The sequence below is a fragment of the Plectropomus leopardus genome, chromosome 10, assembly GCF_008729295.1.
Source record: "Plectropomus leopardus isolate mb chromosome 10, YSFRI_Pleo_2.0, whole genome shotgun sequence".
NCBI classification, from domain to species: domain Eukaryota; kingdom Metazoa; phylum Chordata; class Actinopteri; order Perciformes; family Serranidae; genus Plectropomus; species Plectropomus leopardus.
The window spans coordinates 9,757,196-9,773,610 of NC_056472.1; the positions used below are offsets into that span (position 1 = coordinate 9,757,196).

Here is a 16,415-nt window from a genome sequence, read left to right on the forward strand (position 1 = left end):
CCACAACGATAAATCTGACACTGAATGTCTTCTGTGATTACCTATTACTTTTCAGATTAAAAATGAGAGGTAATAAATGTTCAACTTTGGGTAAAAAAACTGTGCTCGTCACTGTCACCAGCCTTCCAATTACAGTGCAGAAGCGTGAGGCAAACACAGCAAGACCAGCCGCCACAAAAGACAAATACAAGTGCTAAACTACTAGCAATTGTCCAGCCAATGAGAATTTGGTTGAGCACAATCATATCAACAAACCAATCGACCATTCAAACAGAAGTTTACAGCCCTCGTATTTTACAGAGCTGAGCTTCAACTGGAACCCTTAATAATACAAACAATAGATAAGAGTGACACATATTCTAAAGCTAAGTAAGAAAAGGAATCTACTGATTGTCTGCAAGGACGTGAGGCAGACCTCCAGCTTTAAAGCCACAAAGTGTAGCATTTAGATGTTATATAAATTTCAGCGGTTAAAAAAACAAAAGCAGACAAAAAAGAACACAGTATACCGGGATTGTCTCATAGCTGTCCAAAGAAAAAAAAATCATGTCATTAAAATAGCTTTGAGACTATTATCACAAACAATCTAAAAAGAGGTCAATGAGGTTAAGTAAACCACTTAGAAAAAGTGAACATACAAAAGAACTTTAATTTTGACATTTACTGCAACTTGTTCATGATAAACAGCCGTAAAGAATGGATCCAGGTAATTGCGGACAAAGGCTTCAAAACAAAGCAGCACTTTGGCCTCCTTTATAGACAGGCAGGAATTCATGATTAATTGTTAGCCTGTCTTCTACTGGTAGATTCTTGTCCCCTTTTCCCTCTCTCTGTCTCAATCCATCTTTGTGTCTTTTTTTTCCTGTCAGAGACACTGACAACACTGACAGTGTCAAATAAAACGAAAGAAATAAACATGCTTTTTAACCCCATGGTTAATCTAAACTTCTCTGATGGATAAATTATGCAAGAGGTCTTAACATTCAGTTATGGCTCTTGCTTTTGGTGTGGCACCTGCAGATTTTAAGTGGCCCCATCTGGCCAGCCCTAAGAAAAAATTTCTAGGGATGTGCCTGAATGTACCTTGTGTGAGGGAGTGGATGCTTCAAGGAAGATTCTGAATTTTAAGTGGCTTCATGTTCATTAACATAGTATGTGATTTAAAACAAAATCTTACCAATTACAACTGCACAGAAGTGAGACACACACTGTGGTCCTAAAATGTGTCTTTTAGGTAGTTCAGGAGGTAGAGCAATTGTCCAGTAATCGGAAGATTGGTGGTTTAATAGCCGGCTCCTTCAGTCTGCATGTTTAAGTATCCCTGGGCAAGGTACTGAACCTGAAATTGCTCCCGAAGGCTGTGCCATCATTGTGCATGTGAATGATGAGGTTAGATTACATCCTGATGAGCACATTGGCACCTTACCAACTGTGTGTCAAAGTATGTATGAATGGGTGAATTTGGCATGTAGTGTAAATTTACCTACACATACCTACCTAAACCTAAACCTAAACATACCATTTACAAATGATAAAACACTTCTCCTAACGGATGGACCAGGGGTCAGCAACCTTGGGCTTAACTGAGAGCACATTTGCAGTTAGAGAGTTTCTTGTTAAAATTTTTTAAACTTTTTTTTTTTTTTTTTTTTTAATGATCGAGGTTTTTGAAAAGTTCAAGTGCAGGGTATTCCACATATTATTTGTGGCGGCCCTCCATGATGACAACATCTACTGTATTGTAATGACTTTACATTTTTAGAGCTGAACCACACATAAAGACTGTTGTAGGAATATGTCCAGCTTACTGTTTAGTTATTTATTGTACACGTGCTCTGGGCATAGACAGAGCAGTAGAACAACACTCGTGAACAGTTCCAACTGCACTGCATTCACGGACCTGCAAAAAACTCTGAATTTAGAGAGGGGACACAGAATGGTACAAAGAGAAAACAGACACACAAACACACATATGAAAAATTTGCAACTTTAGCACTGCACTCAATGAGAGCATGGATGTGAATGACATAACATACTGCACGATACTGTGATTTGACTGTACGGGAGGGGCTCTGCTACTTAAAACCAATGCAAACAACACAAGCTTAGGACATAGCCAAGTTTTATGGAGCATTCTGTGTGGCAAAGGCTTTACTTTATATTAATGTGGCACATTGATTAGAAAGTTTAAAAATGGCACTTCCTAACAGTTGCTGGCCCCTGGTATAGACTGACTGTTACAGTGCAAAGATTTGGCTCAGAGGTCTTCTATATTTCAGACTAATGTAATATGTCAACATTTTGGCTTTGTCTCAGCATAAAGCAACAACAGTAAAATGTTTGATGTTAAAAGTTTGCATCACAGTCAAACAGTATTGTACTGCCTGAGAGGAACATGGATTTTTTATGTACACTTAGGCCAAAAAGTAATCACAAGTTTTCCAAAATGGGAAAGTTATACAGCTTTGATGATAAAAAAAAAAGTCCAGAAGATTGAAAATAACAATTCAGTACTGACTGTTGTATTGTGGCATGGAAAATTAATATGATTAAAATGCCATCTTCCACTTACTTGAGACGTTAATGACAAGCAAGCTAAAAACTTCAGTATGCGCATCTCTCAGCAACTGGACCCAAAATGGGTTTAATAACATGTTTGACACATTTTTTGATGTATATTAATATCAGCTACTCCCTTATTGTTGACTAAACACATAGATAAAGGCTCTCTGTAGTAGCAGTCAAAGAAGAGACAGGCAGCTCCCTATGAATCTAATCATACTAGAGAAAAACCAACACAGTAATTGGAGAAGACCCAGTGGTGACCCAACATCAGTTATATTACAGACTTCAAAGAGCTGGAGGAAGATGTTAAGAGATCTTAAGAGAGATGTTAAGAGAAAAAGGCAATTTTAGCTGATCATTTCAAGCGTGCCCAATCTGATGAAGAGGAGAGTCAGTCAAGTGTGAATATGTCTGGTCTGAAATACAACAGCTGCCCTTGTCTGTTGGAGTGCCATCAGGCAGGGATCTGACCTCAAGTTGATGTAAGGCCGTCAGCTGCGGTCTTGAGGTCATGGGTTCAAATCCTAAGGTACTCACGGCTGAAAAATGGAACATGACAATATTTTTAATGTGTTTTTTTTTTAAACTCTGTGGCAGGCTTTTGGAGGGACTGATGGAGTGAGCCACAAAGATGATTATGGGAATTTATATTTCCCCCATCAGCTTCGTACAAGCAGGTCAATGGTGAAAATCCATATAACTGAGTTACACGAGGCACACAACTCACACAAGTTTTCATTATATGTTCCTGACCAAATCCAAACCACATGTCCTCATATCTAAACAACACATTAGGTCATTTGCCAATGACTCCCAAAACAACATATATGACCTTGGTACGAGTGAGGATCGCAAATACTAACAGTCGCAGCTTTAAACACATTGTTAACGTTTTGAGACGGAGTTACATTGATCTTCCAATCTAACTCTGAACAAGAAGCGAATAAGCATATTTTCCAAAATAGTCAAACTATTGCTTTAAGTATATATAAATGGCAATCCATACTAGATATTAGCAGGAAGAGACAAGGGGAAAGAGAGACACAGAGGTAGTTATCAACACATTCCTCCCTCACTCACCTTGCTGCAGTATTTTGCCAAAATACTTGTTGTGGCTGGTGCAGTTCCACCGGCGGTACCTGAACTGGTACTGGCACTCCCTGACGCCCAGCCTGGCTCCTTTGGCCACCTCACTGACAATCTCTGGCTGAGTCTGGCACAGCTCAGCCTGCTTCCCCGCCAGGCGCTTCGCCTTCCTACAAATGCTGTTGGGGTCCATCACCAGCGGACTGCCCACCGCCCTGGAAAAGTTTAAACAAAGTTAAACAAGAGAGGAGAACAATCTCTTAGTAACATGAATAGTTCCCACTTTTCTTTTTGGTGAGCAACACCTGTTAACTTAATCACACAGTAGACAATGTGGCCGCACTCATCAGCAGCCACAAACCAAATGCAAGCTCAGTTCGTTCTGTGGCTGCTAAGCCTGCCAACTCTACCCACCACTTCTCAGCTGCGGCGACAATGTGCTTCTTGAATAGGCACGTGGGAGACAACAGAGCACAGAGTTTCCCATAGACATCTCAGCTCTGACGTCACATTCGCAAGTCTGTATTTTGCCATTGGACTGAAATCGGGAGAACTGTGTGGTCCTCACAGAGTTGGAAGTGAAACAGTTGGAAGCTTCTTAACAGACAGGCCGTTTACTGTTGATCTTAATGCTGAGTTGATTTTGGTAAACCAGAAGGCAGACTTTCTAGATTTCCATCTCTCTGGAGATTCTGTAGCAGTTAAGAACTTCACCGCTTAAACCACACGTACCCCTCAAATCAGCGCTGCTAAAACAATTCCCAGATTAAACCCATTGAAATGAAAAACGTGCATATTATATTACTAAAGAGGGAACAAAAAATGAATGTTTAAATGTGTAAATCAAGCATGCCTCGTGTAGTTAAAATATTTAAACCATTAAAATACATATACATACATCTCACATTTGATGAATACAGATCCTAGACCTCCTTAATAGCTTTGACAGATGAGTGTATATAATAAAGATAAATAGTTTATTCTAACTCTTAATGGGGAAGAAGGGCTTGGCTCAAGCACTTAGAAGCACTGCCAGCGTTTGTGGCCACTTCAGTGGCATAACAGGAAAGTGGCTTTATGAGATGACTTTATTTCCATTCTTTTCCTCCTCGCTCTGCCTTAGCTGTCCCCCACCGATCCCCTCTACACTGTTCACTTTACATACACTCAATTGCTGTTCTCACATCCCCCCTTTTATTTACTCCATCTCTTTCTGCAAGTCTTCTCCAAAGCTGACTTTAACTCATAGAATCTCTCCATAACTTAAAGTTTTACCATGACACAGGAGTCAGGAGGGGTATACATGACATAGAGAGGGAGTGCAAAAGACTGAGAGTGAGCAAAAGACTACCTCATAGGTTTTCATTCAGCCTTGTCCCTGTTAATCGCACCGCCTGATATCATTCATCTGCTTCGAGAGTTTGTTTTAAGAAGCAGAACAAACACTCTCGCCAATCCCCTCTCCTGGCGGTCTGATACCAAGCAAGAACACACACACATGCATGCACATTCATCCTTGCACTCTCAGTCCCTGTGTTTTGGAAGTTTTTGGAAATCTATTTTCATTATAATGAAGCTATTTATATGACAGACTAACATGTCAACACATGATGAAAACACCATTCGCAGGGAATCTTTTGCCCGCCTCTTAGCCAATAACATCATGGAAAGGAAGATCCAAAGGCAAACTGCCCAAATACTGTTATCCACTAGGACTTAAACATGTGATAATGGCTGGCAGCTTGGATTACAGTTATGGTTTCCTTGTAATCCATTCTAATAATTCAACTTGTCTGGAGATTAGGGGGGTATGTATCTAATCCTTTAGTGTGAGTCATGATATCTGGTACATAATGTTGAAATCATACTAAAAGACAATAAGTGCATCGTCACATACATGCACAAATACATGCATCAAAGCATGCATGCACTGTCTACACAGATGCACACACATATCTGTACGAACACTCCCAGGGACACCCACTGCTGCATTCCTTCTATGATTATTGAGAGTGTATTGACAACATCGCTATGGAAACAATGCTGTATTTTCAATACAGGTGTTCTGTGTGTACTGTGTACTGTGTGTGTGAGTGTGCGTGTGTGTGTGTGTTTGTCAATGTGTGTGTTCTCCTCAAGTGTGTGTGTGGAAGTGACACGGATAATGAAATCATACAGACAGTCTGTATGTGTTAATTAGCAGGTACAAGTACAATACTTAGCAACGAACACTCCCTCTCAACAACCTCTCATTATATGCCCACTGCTATCAGGCTGTGTGTGTGTGTGTGTAGGTGTGTGTGTGTGACACAGAGAGAGAGAGAGAGATGCATGCAAGTGTATTTCCGTACAGTATGTGTAGATTTTATGGATGTGAGAAAAAGAATTTGGTTTGCTTGTATATGCCTTTGTGTGTCTGTGCGTGTGCACGTGCCAGGGGCAGCGCTGGGAAGCCAGCTCTGTCAGCAGCTCACAATAGCCAGCCTGGTTTTTACAATGGGAGGTGTAGAGTTGTAAAACTAGTGAATGTACTGGATGCAGTTTGGATGGTGTCCTGGAAGCAAAAGACAGAGACAGTTAGAGGGCTTTGACAACAAACTCTTTTTGCACAAAAGCAAATTTTGCAAAGAGGACTGGTGAAAAACATTATTTTCTAGTGAAAGATCAGATGCCAGAATAGTTGTAAAACAGCAAGTTTTGTGTACTAACGCACGTTGTACTAAATTATGGTCATTTGCATACACTTTCACTCTGAGTAGTGAATCAAAGGCCTACTGATTACATATTAAAGACACTTTGATTACATTTTTTGCTTTCATTTTGTTCAGTTTCCATGTTTGACATTGAATGTGAAGATTAGTTCCAGATATTAGGGGAGACACAGTTCACTCTCTGATGTATTTCTCTGTCATAATTTATGTAACACTATTCTATTTAGAAGTAAATTAATGTTTAGGGTTTCAGCTGGAAATACATTTGTGTTTATGGTAACAATCTTCTTTTTTTTTAATTAGGCAATTTGTGATAAATGTAATCTTGCCTTTGTGTCAAACCCCAGCAAATATTATGGGGTTGGTTGGTACACTGTTTAAATTCTATAGTTACAAAAAACAAAATGAAACAACCATGAAACAAAATATGAGCATTTACTTCACTATCTGTGAATACAGTTTGAGTTGTAACTGTGTAACTATTTTACAATTGGTTTGCACATGTGACAACCAACCCAAAAATCAGTGTGTCAATCAACCCCACTCACATTGGACCCGACTTTCTAATGAATTTATATCAGCCAGCTAACAATACTCATCACGGATTGCCAAATAGTATATCACAATGTATCTGATACCAACGTTTAACCTGAAATACCACACTTCCAGTGTTCCTGTGTAACATAGTTTTATAATAAGCTAAGTTCACAGACCACTTTTTACTTTCGACACTATAAAACTGAAATGTCACCCTCACCAAAAAGTTAGTGACTCTCAGATGTTTTAACATAGAAGATGAGTGCAGATGAAGGAAGCAAACATTTTTATGTTTGACTTCAAAGGACCGAAAAATAGCTGTGCACCAACCAATCTCTGTAGCCAACAAACCCCGGTCTTCCCTACGACTTTATGTAGTACTGGTATGTAGCAGGTCTGGATTCAGACAAACGTATTTGGATTTGGAAATTATCTTATGAGCAGTAACTTCTAAATTTCCTCTCTCATTCAGATGCTTTAATTTGCTAAATCATGCAACTTAAGTAATTTCAACAGTTTCTTCTTATGACTAAGCAGTTGCACAAACACGGCAAGGGGATATTGGAAACGATGGAGAGAGACATTTTTCAGAGAAACAAGCACGTGCAAAACTTGAAACTGGTTGGAGGTTTGTTTACATACCTGATCATTGTTTAAGTAAAGTGAGTTTTAACAATTAAGACAGATATGAAATTAAGTATTTTAAAGTGGGTACTTCAAAACAAAATTATGAAATCCTTTTGACACAGTACGATGAAGTCAGCCCTTAATTTTAGTTCAAGGCTGTTTTGATAATCCCCACTGGAGTGTCTTCAGTATAAGTTTAGAAACAAGACATGATGGGAGGAGAATGGGAATGTAGTCTGAATCGGAAAGTGGAGTGAACTGAGGTGGAAAAGCGCATTGCTGGTGATATACCCAAAAATGGGGTGCAATAATTGGATAATAGGATGACTGGAAGCGCCCAGCATTCTTGCCCTTGTTTGGAGATTAGTACTTAAAAGTGTGCATCCCTGCGAGGCTGAAGACGATATGGGAATACTTCATTGTCGAATTCAAAAAGTGCATGTGGGCAGTTACAAAGAAAAGTAGAACTGTTTTCAATGAAATGATCAGCGCTTGGGAGGCTTGAGGAGGTTTAAGTGCAAAATATGGCATTCATGCATGCCAAATGCAGTTTTGTCTACTCTGATATAGTTTTAATGGAACAGTACCTGACAGAATTTGGCACTTAAGTAATGTTCTTTATATCTTGTACTGTATACCACATACAACTTTTAGCCTGACTCAAATCCTATCACAAAAATGTTTGTACTCCGCTCTGTGGCCTTCTGCAGGCTCAAGCTAAGATAAAAAAAAAAATACTATCTACTGTATCATATAAAGATGAAAAAGACCCTCTTGAAGCTCTAATATTCATAATGGAGTGCTTCAAGTGGATATATACATACATACATATTCCAATGCAGTTGCACACAACGTCTTGCATATAGAGCACACACACGCACATTTGTCCAAGCAAACGCTACTGTGCGGGCATGCACAGAGATAAAATGTACACTTAGAGAAGGAACTACAAAGCCAGACAGTAATCAGATCTTTTTCATGCAAAGTGCTACTGTCATTTATGATACAACTCTTGAACTGATAACTCTTTGCAAAACACTGTCTAGAACGTGTAGTCATTGATGTTATCGGGGTGTTAAAGAAACACTGTCTCGCATGAATAGTTCTTCATGATGATTAAGTCTCAAAACAGAAATGGCAGGTAAAAGATAAAACTAGACAAAGCAACAAAAACATCCAAATCCAAAGCACTGACAGCAGCAGTACCACCTGCGGCAAGCTGCGTCAAACCTTTACCTTGCTTTTATTACTTAAAAATTCTAAAAAAAAAGCTCATATCAGTGACATGTTTTTACATTTGTTTCTGTTATTCATATTGTGGCTGTAAAGTTGGGGAAGGGGGATGGACCAAGGTTTCTTAGAAATAGATGCCTTATTCAGTGTTTTCGGAGCCCAGAGGTGGGTCAGAAAGAGATTAAACATTAGTGCTCAGAGCAACCTCAGGTTTCATTAAGGATCTCACGGCACCATAGATAAAGTGCTGTACTGTACAGGGCCCTTCTTTTTTTTTCACTCCGCCCACGAATGAGTGAATTTCATCCCTCCTTAATCCCTCAAGTATGCTGGAGATGAAGACAGTCACGACAAGCGCTAGTCTGAGACGCCAGAGTGAGAGAGGAAAATAAAAAGGGTCAAAGAGAGACAGCTAAGGAGAGTGTCTGGAGATAGAAAGAAATGGTGGAGGGTTTCATTGTAAGATAAGAATGACATACGGAGAGATAGAGAGATGATAAAGTGATATGGAAATGGAGATAAAAAATCAAAACACATGTTTAATTTGTCCGATGTCCCAAATAAAGAACATGGATGTGAACAAATCCAGCAGTTTGCAAGCGTCCCTGTGAGGACAGTGTCATTGAGGTCTCTATGTCCTCAATAAGTGCTTTCCTGGTTTCCTGACCCTGCAGTCTGGAACACATCGATCACTTTCAAGCATGTTTGATCATGTTGTTTTTGCTGATGTAACACAAGGTTGGGGAACAATGAAGTCTGCCTAAATAAAACGTCTCAGCATTCATAATTTGTATTGCACCCATTTTAAATAGCAGCAATAAAGTGTGACCAAGGGGAAACCAACACCAACAAACCAATTTCACTAAAGGAAAACATTCACAAGTTTGTTCTGTTGTAACAGCTTGGTACAGTGGCACACCCAACAGCGCAGAAAGCCAAAAGATACAAATTGTCCGAGAATGCATATATTCAGATGAAAAGTAGAGGCAGGAAAGGTGCGTGGATGTTTGCGGGGCTTATCAACCTATTAAATATATGGAGAGCAAAGCTGGATGACAATGTGAAACCTGGTGCTCATTTAAGGCAGAAAAGTATGTCTGATACTGAATAGCTCATATTAAACAATCTGTCTTTTAGTCATTTGTTTATCCAAATACACAATACGTGAATAACATAAACAAGCACCTTTGACTAGCTGTGGCATGTTGCTACTGTCTCAGAGATGCTACAGAGATGCTACTTACACCTTTGTCAGTGATGTCTTTCTGAAAATCAGCCGGTATGAATATTTCTAAAAAACGATATAATACAGTGCCCCAGGGATTATGTTTTTCTGTAGGCCAACCCAGAATGTAATGTTGCCCTGGTTCCATTATCATAATGTCTTTGGGATTTTTGTTTTGTCTTGTTGATTTTGTTTTATTGCAGAAAATAAGCTCTGTGGTAAAAAAAAAAAAAAAAAAAAAAAAAAACATTGATGATACTTATACGCTTTGTGCTGCAAGATAATCTTCACAAAGGACCACCACTTTCAGGATTTTTGAAGCCTAAATGCAATCACCAGAAGTAAGAAGCTACTGTTGGGCCATAACAAACTACACTACAGTTGCGTCGCAGCATGATGACATATCGGCTCATGTAGCCACGTGTTAGCAACTTTTTAAGACACATTAAAGTTTCAAAGTTTGCAAGTGGGGTATTTTCTGTAAAATACCCATTAGAAAAAGACACCCTTTTGCTTGTTTATTCAGTGTCTTAGCCGCTCCAAGTCACTGCACGTTACATAGTCATTAACACTTAGATATTTTATATTTTATTATGACAGGCTGATCTGGTGCATGGCGGACACTAAAAGCAGACTTTCTCCCAGAAGACTGGTGTTTGGGATCATGTGGAAACAAGGGAATTTTGAGTTTTAAGGAACTTTGTCACTATGTTTCTGCCTACTCGTAAGGTAACTTTACTTGCCTAAACCTAACCAATGTAAGATTATGTACAATCTCACATTAAGTACATAACATCATTCATAAGAACCATTATATGAGGGTGTTGCATATCCTGCTCAGCCAATCAAGTTTGTGCATTCTGATAAGCATTATGACTCAGATCAAGTAGGTGAGAGAATGAGAGAAAATTGTCGGAGAAAAAATAGTCAAAGAAAAGTAATTTCACATTATGTGTTCTAAAGACCAAAAAGTAGACCACAAAAACACCGCTTTTCATCAAGAATGGACAGACTTCCATGTTCTTACATTATATACATTATTATTTTGTGCTCCTAAAGTTATGCCATGAGAAACAGTTTTCTAATGAGACTTCTGGTGTTTCTCTAAGAAGTGACTGTCAAATCTGAGGCTATAATCCTCATTGTTCTAAATTTTAGGCAGTCTGACAAATGAGAGCAGATCAGAAAACTGTGATAAAAAAGTGACATGAACAGTAACATATAAACAGTGAGGAAGAACCAGAGAGGACTCCACACAACAGCAACTTTACGCAGTTATCTGAGAAGCATCAGAACTACAGCTTGCAATGTTACATTTACGTTTCAAACTGGCTTCTGCCAACCCCAGAACAGTGAGAACAGTTTTTGCCCTTCCTCTTTGACTTGTGGAGACATTTTGACATTTCTTGGACCATTTTTACCCGCTGCCCTATATATTTCTGACACTGGAACGTATTTAAAGTATGAATGCCTGCAAACATTAATGCATGCACAAAAGCACAGACCCACACACACATAAACACATTTAATTCAGTTCTCTCCCTGATGCCAAACCCACATCGTCATTTAATCTTTATCTGTACCCATCTCCCTGGTCCTGATTAGACATCCAGCTTTTCAGACCAGGAGTGGAGTGGACAAGATAAGATCTGTTACAATGAAACTCTCCTCTGGTGATGATGGCAGTTCTGGTTGTAGAGCCTGTGCGTGCGTCTATGTGCGTGTGCATATATTTTCCCATAACTGTATGACTGAATGAGTGCATTTGTACATCTCTGAGTGCATGTTAAACAGATTAAGCGGGATCCAGTGGTAGGAGATGTATTTGGACTGACACACACATAAACACTAAGGAGAAAGCTGAAACACACATACACATATGCAATGTGTGTGCACCTGTAGGCCTGTGGCACGCTCCAGGCGGGCTGTCCGCCAGACTGGGGCTGTGACAGACACACACATACACACATAGAGCAGTTGGCCCTGCTAAGCACTACAGTCAAAACCAGCATATGAGAGCAAAGGCATTCCTCACTCCTCTGAGTCTCTGCACTCTCTGCTCTCAGGCCAAATGATTAGAGTGCTCTAATCAGCAGAGGCTCTGAAAGGACAGCTATCTCCCCGCATTTCATCTCTCTCACTCTACATCTATCACTGCGGCTCTCTCTCTCTTCCTTCAGCGACAACCTATCTGTATGATAGGTATTTTCCTTCAAGTATGGCTAAAAGACATACAGGGACATTGAAGAGGAGCGAGTATGAGACAGGCAAAGAGAGATGTATTGATGGTATGTCCAGCAACTTTCAACAGAGAGCATCATTGTCTTGGCAGACAGGGGAGCAACCCACAGGTGTGGCTTCACCCTAGCTGCACCACAGTCGGCCACTGTGTGTGTATGAGTGTGTGAAGCTGTGCACTTGTGTGTCTGTGCAAGGGAGCCAGGGAACAAGTGAGTGAGTGAAAGAAGATGACAATGTATGTCAGTGGGGATAAAAAGGAAGTAGCTGATTTCTTAGTGTTGATTCCCTTAATCCACTAAAGCTTTATTTAAAATGAATGTCCTGAGTCGTGTAGAATGTGCTGCTGATGGAACGCTGACATGGACAGATATTGGATATATTTTAACACAAGAAGCTTTGAAGAGTCTTACAGATTCAGCTACATACATTTCAATGCATCATTTGTGTTTTATTACTTGTTTCTTAGTCTAACATAAAGACAAATGATGCTTTGGTTGGTAATAATGGTACAATTATTTTTAAAGGTTAAAATATTTACAGCATTATAGTATTCTTATGGTACTGTATATATCGTCTCATGTTGGTGTTTTTTAAATTATTCTTTTAATTAAATGACAGAACTAAACCAAAATAGACCAAGTGTTTGAAAGCAATGTACATGTACACAGCTGACCCCTGGAGGGACACTGTTTTTCCCTCTCCTTCCCCCCACAGTGGGGTCACAGCGCAGTTCAGCTACAGACATGCACCCCTCTGGCTAAACGTGACATGTCTATAGCCCTTTTTACACAGAGACTGCACTATGGGATGGCTACAAAGTTCCTTCTTTATGCCTCCAAACAACTGCAGCATCAAGATGCTCCAGTGTGTGATTTTAGACAGCATGCCAGCACCGTGGATGCAAGAGTGGCATGACGGTTGTGACAACAGTCTCGGCCTCTAGTATTAAATGCGCATAAGCATCCCTTTATAAATGATAATCACAGCAAAACATGGCAATAACAATCATTTACCAATCCTTTGATATGATAGGTTATCTCATCTTCTCAGAGGGAAAAGAGCCCCTGGGCCTCATTGTTTTTCCAAAACTACTAATGCTACTGTTCTTCTTTGAGTTACCCGCTAACTGATATGACCTTCTTTTTAAATCTCCTATGGTGGCTTGCACGAATAATGCGCTGTCTAAATGTCACACCTGTCCTGCATGGTTTTGTCCCATTTTGTCTTGTCGACTTAAAAAGGCAAGACAGCTCTATCCTCTCATTCTGCAATCATAGAAAGGTGGCAAAATGCCAGTTTATGCCATCCTTGTACAGGCAATGTAAAAGGGGTTTATAGTGATATTTAAACCCTCCATCTGCACCAAGACATCTTATGATCATAAACTACTGATTCAACACAGCAGCGTATCTGTTTTCCTGATAAACAGGTAGCATTTTTGAACCAAGATCCAGTTACTGTTTAACCCCTTATACATCAAAATTATATATAGAGGTGAACAAAATATGAATCTCACTTTATGAAAACACACTAGCAATAATGACAGAAAGCATAAGGTTGACAGACAGAGGTTTACCTAGCTGAGACTCTACAGAGTTACTGGATTATGTCCGTCCCTTTCCTTAACATACGTTTGCTTTGGTGAACTGTTGTAGTTTGCCAACAAAAAAAGAGGACAAAGACCAGATTTTTAACTGTTCAGGTATCTTAAGTGTGGATGCAGATCTTTATGAAAACATCCCAAGAACAAGAGTATGAATACACATTGATTATAGATGCATTTTTTTTTTTCATTCAGTTTCACCTCAGAGGGTAAAATGCTTTCCAACAGAACCTTGAACCTTTGTCGTCCAACTTATGGTCCGTCTGCACGCAATGTTAACTCCACATTTACAACAGGAAGAAAAACATCCTTACATCAAATCATTTTTTCCTTTCCATACCCATTAAATTCTGTAGATACTGAGGGAAACTATTAATTTTTCCCAAAAATGTAATACTAATAAATCCCCACAGGCTACCTGCGTTTACCTCACATCAAAAATGATCGCATACAAAGTGACACAATAATGGAAAAGTTCACGTCCTCTGAAGCTGCCTGTCCATCTGTCTTACAAGGACATTCAGCCAACTTACAGCCTCTGTGACACTACAACCCACATTGACCTTGACTGGGCTGTGAATGAACAGTGGGAGGATTCGCTGGAGAAAAAAAAATCACAAAGCTTCACATTCAAACACTGCCGCTTTACAGAAGTGTGTGTGTGTGTATGTGTGTGTGTGTGTGAGAGAGAGAGAGAGAGTGAGTGAGAAAGAGAGAGGGAAAGACAGCCAGAAATATTGGATGTTGTCTAATGAAACACTGCACACAAGACAGTGAAAGCAGCAGACAGAGACCCATATAGATAGAAAACATGTTATCAGCAGATCTGCAGTGTCTGTCTGTCTGTCTGTCTGACTGTCACACACCTTGCAGAGCTGAGCCTATATGGATTGTTTTATGATGACATATCCACTGTGCCTAGAGGGCCACCTGACATTCCTGACTCTGAACCCCTACTACACGCACACACACACGCACACACACCACCTCTACCATTCTCCCTGTCCTCCCTCCTCTATGTATTACTGCAGGCGATGAACAGCAGACACCTCTCTCACCACCCAGTTTCTCTGTCTGTCTGTCCTTCACCCTGGGGACCCATATTTCCCAGTCAAACTGAGACACATTTGGGCTTGAGGGTGATTTTTTTAATGTGTTATGCTTTTTTTTATTCATTTTTTAAAGCATAACGAGAATTAAGTGTGAATAATTTTAATTGAATTGTTTGATTAAATTATTATTATTATTATTATTATTATTATTATTATTATTGTGTTTTTATGTGTGTGTATATATATATATATTATTACATTAAATAAGTTTTATTCTAACATGTGGGCATGATACATCTTTTATCATCACTTATTCATCTGGTTATGAATTTCAACCATTAATATGATGATCACATGTGATCTGAAGCTCCTTGTGTATCCTGAGTATTTAGGTGAAAAGCCGGTAAACTAATGCCGAGCGATGTTGCTGTAGGTAAACACAAAAAAACATGCTTACGCCCCATTTTTGTGCGCAGAAATCAAATAAAACCAAGTCAGGTAAGATTAAGTCCCTGGCTGACACGAGACAGAGAAACACAAAACACGTGGTAAATAAATACAGAGCACTTACCACCAAAGTCCGATGATATTGACCGGACAGAGCAAAATAAAGAACAGGGCCAGTTGGATCCGTGAGAGACGAACCGTCATGGTGAACGCAGCAAATCCTCGAGGAGCAAAGTTTAAAGTACTGAAGAGCTCAGCCAACACCGAGTTGGATTATTTCTTAAATACATAGGAGGTCCTTGTGGGTTTTTTTCCCTTCTGACGGTGGCAAAAGCTCACTGGAAACTGTCTGTCAACAAGAGCGCAAAAAGTTCCTCATCCAACTCCTCTTCTGTGGGGCGCATCTTAATGCGCAACAAAGTTGGTCAAGAGGCTACTGATGAGATGTCCGCTTTCAAAGGTGTGGTTAACCTCTTCATTGTCGTTCTGCTCCATCTGTCGCAGCGCATCACATGCTTTCAAGACGAGAAACCAGAAGTGACTCCAAGCGGTGAAGTCCTCTGACGGCGAAATAGCGCGCGGTGGTTCTGAAGACACTCGGAAGCTCGCCACTCTTTGCGGAATATGTAAAACAATTACATGATATAAAACAAGAAGAATAGCACTGCTGCCTTTTTATGATAGACAATCGTTTGGGTGATCCTGGATGTATGTCCTGTTCCACGCGCCGTGAAATGACGCACTGATGAACTTGGTGGAGTAGTTTTCGGTGCGCACCGGCTGCAGGTAGAGGCGTCTGTGTGCCACAGTCTGTCGATGTGTTTTCTTTGGATGATAAAGGGAGGAAAAATGCGCTCGTCTTCTTCCACCTCTCGGTGTGACGTCGCTCCGGGCGAAGCGAAATCCTCGCTGTCACTCAGAGAGGGAGAGAGAAAGAAACTGCAATTAGTTTCAGGAGGTCCTGGCTGAGAGGAGAGAGGGGGTAAACACACACACACACACACCTGTCATACAGTGTGTTTGCGGTGGACCCGAAATCAGAGCTTAAGGGATGAGGTGATGTCAGCACAGGTGTGGTGGTACCTTTC

At 40.1% G+C, this 16,415-nt stretch overlaps 1 protein-coding gene across 1 annotated transcript in view; it reads right to left on the reverse strand.

The window, feature by feature from the left end:
• Nucleotides 1-16,148, reverse strand: part of wnt6b (wingless-type MMTV integration site family, member 6b) — a 28,594-nt gene extending 12,446 nt beyond the window's left edge. The window contains exons 1-2 of the mRNA XM_042494854.1: nt 15,452-16,148; nt 3,646-3,866 (exon numbers count right to left, since the gene is read on the reverse strand). Coding sequence (XP_042350788.1) covers nt 3,646-3,866; nt 15,452-15,531 — 301 coding nt within the window. The 5' untranslated portion in view covers nt 15,532-16,148. The remainder of the gene's footprint in view (nt 1-3,645; nt 3,867-15,451) is intronic.
• Between the last annotated feature and the right edge of the window lie 267 nt (nt 16,149-16,415).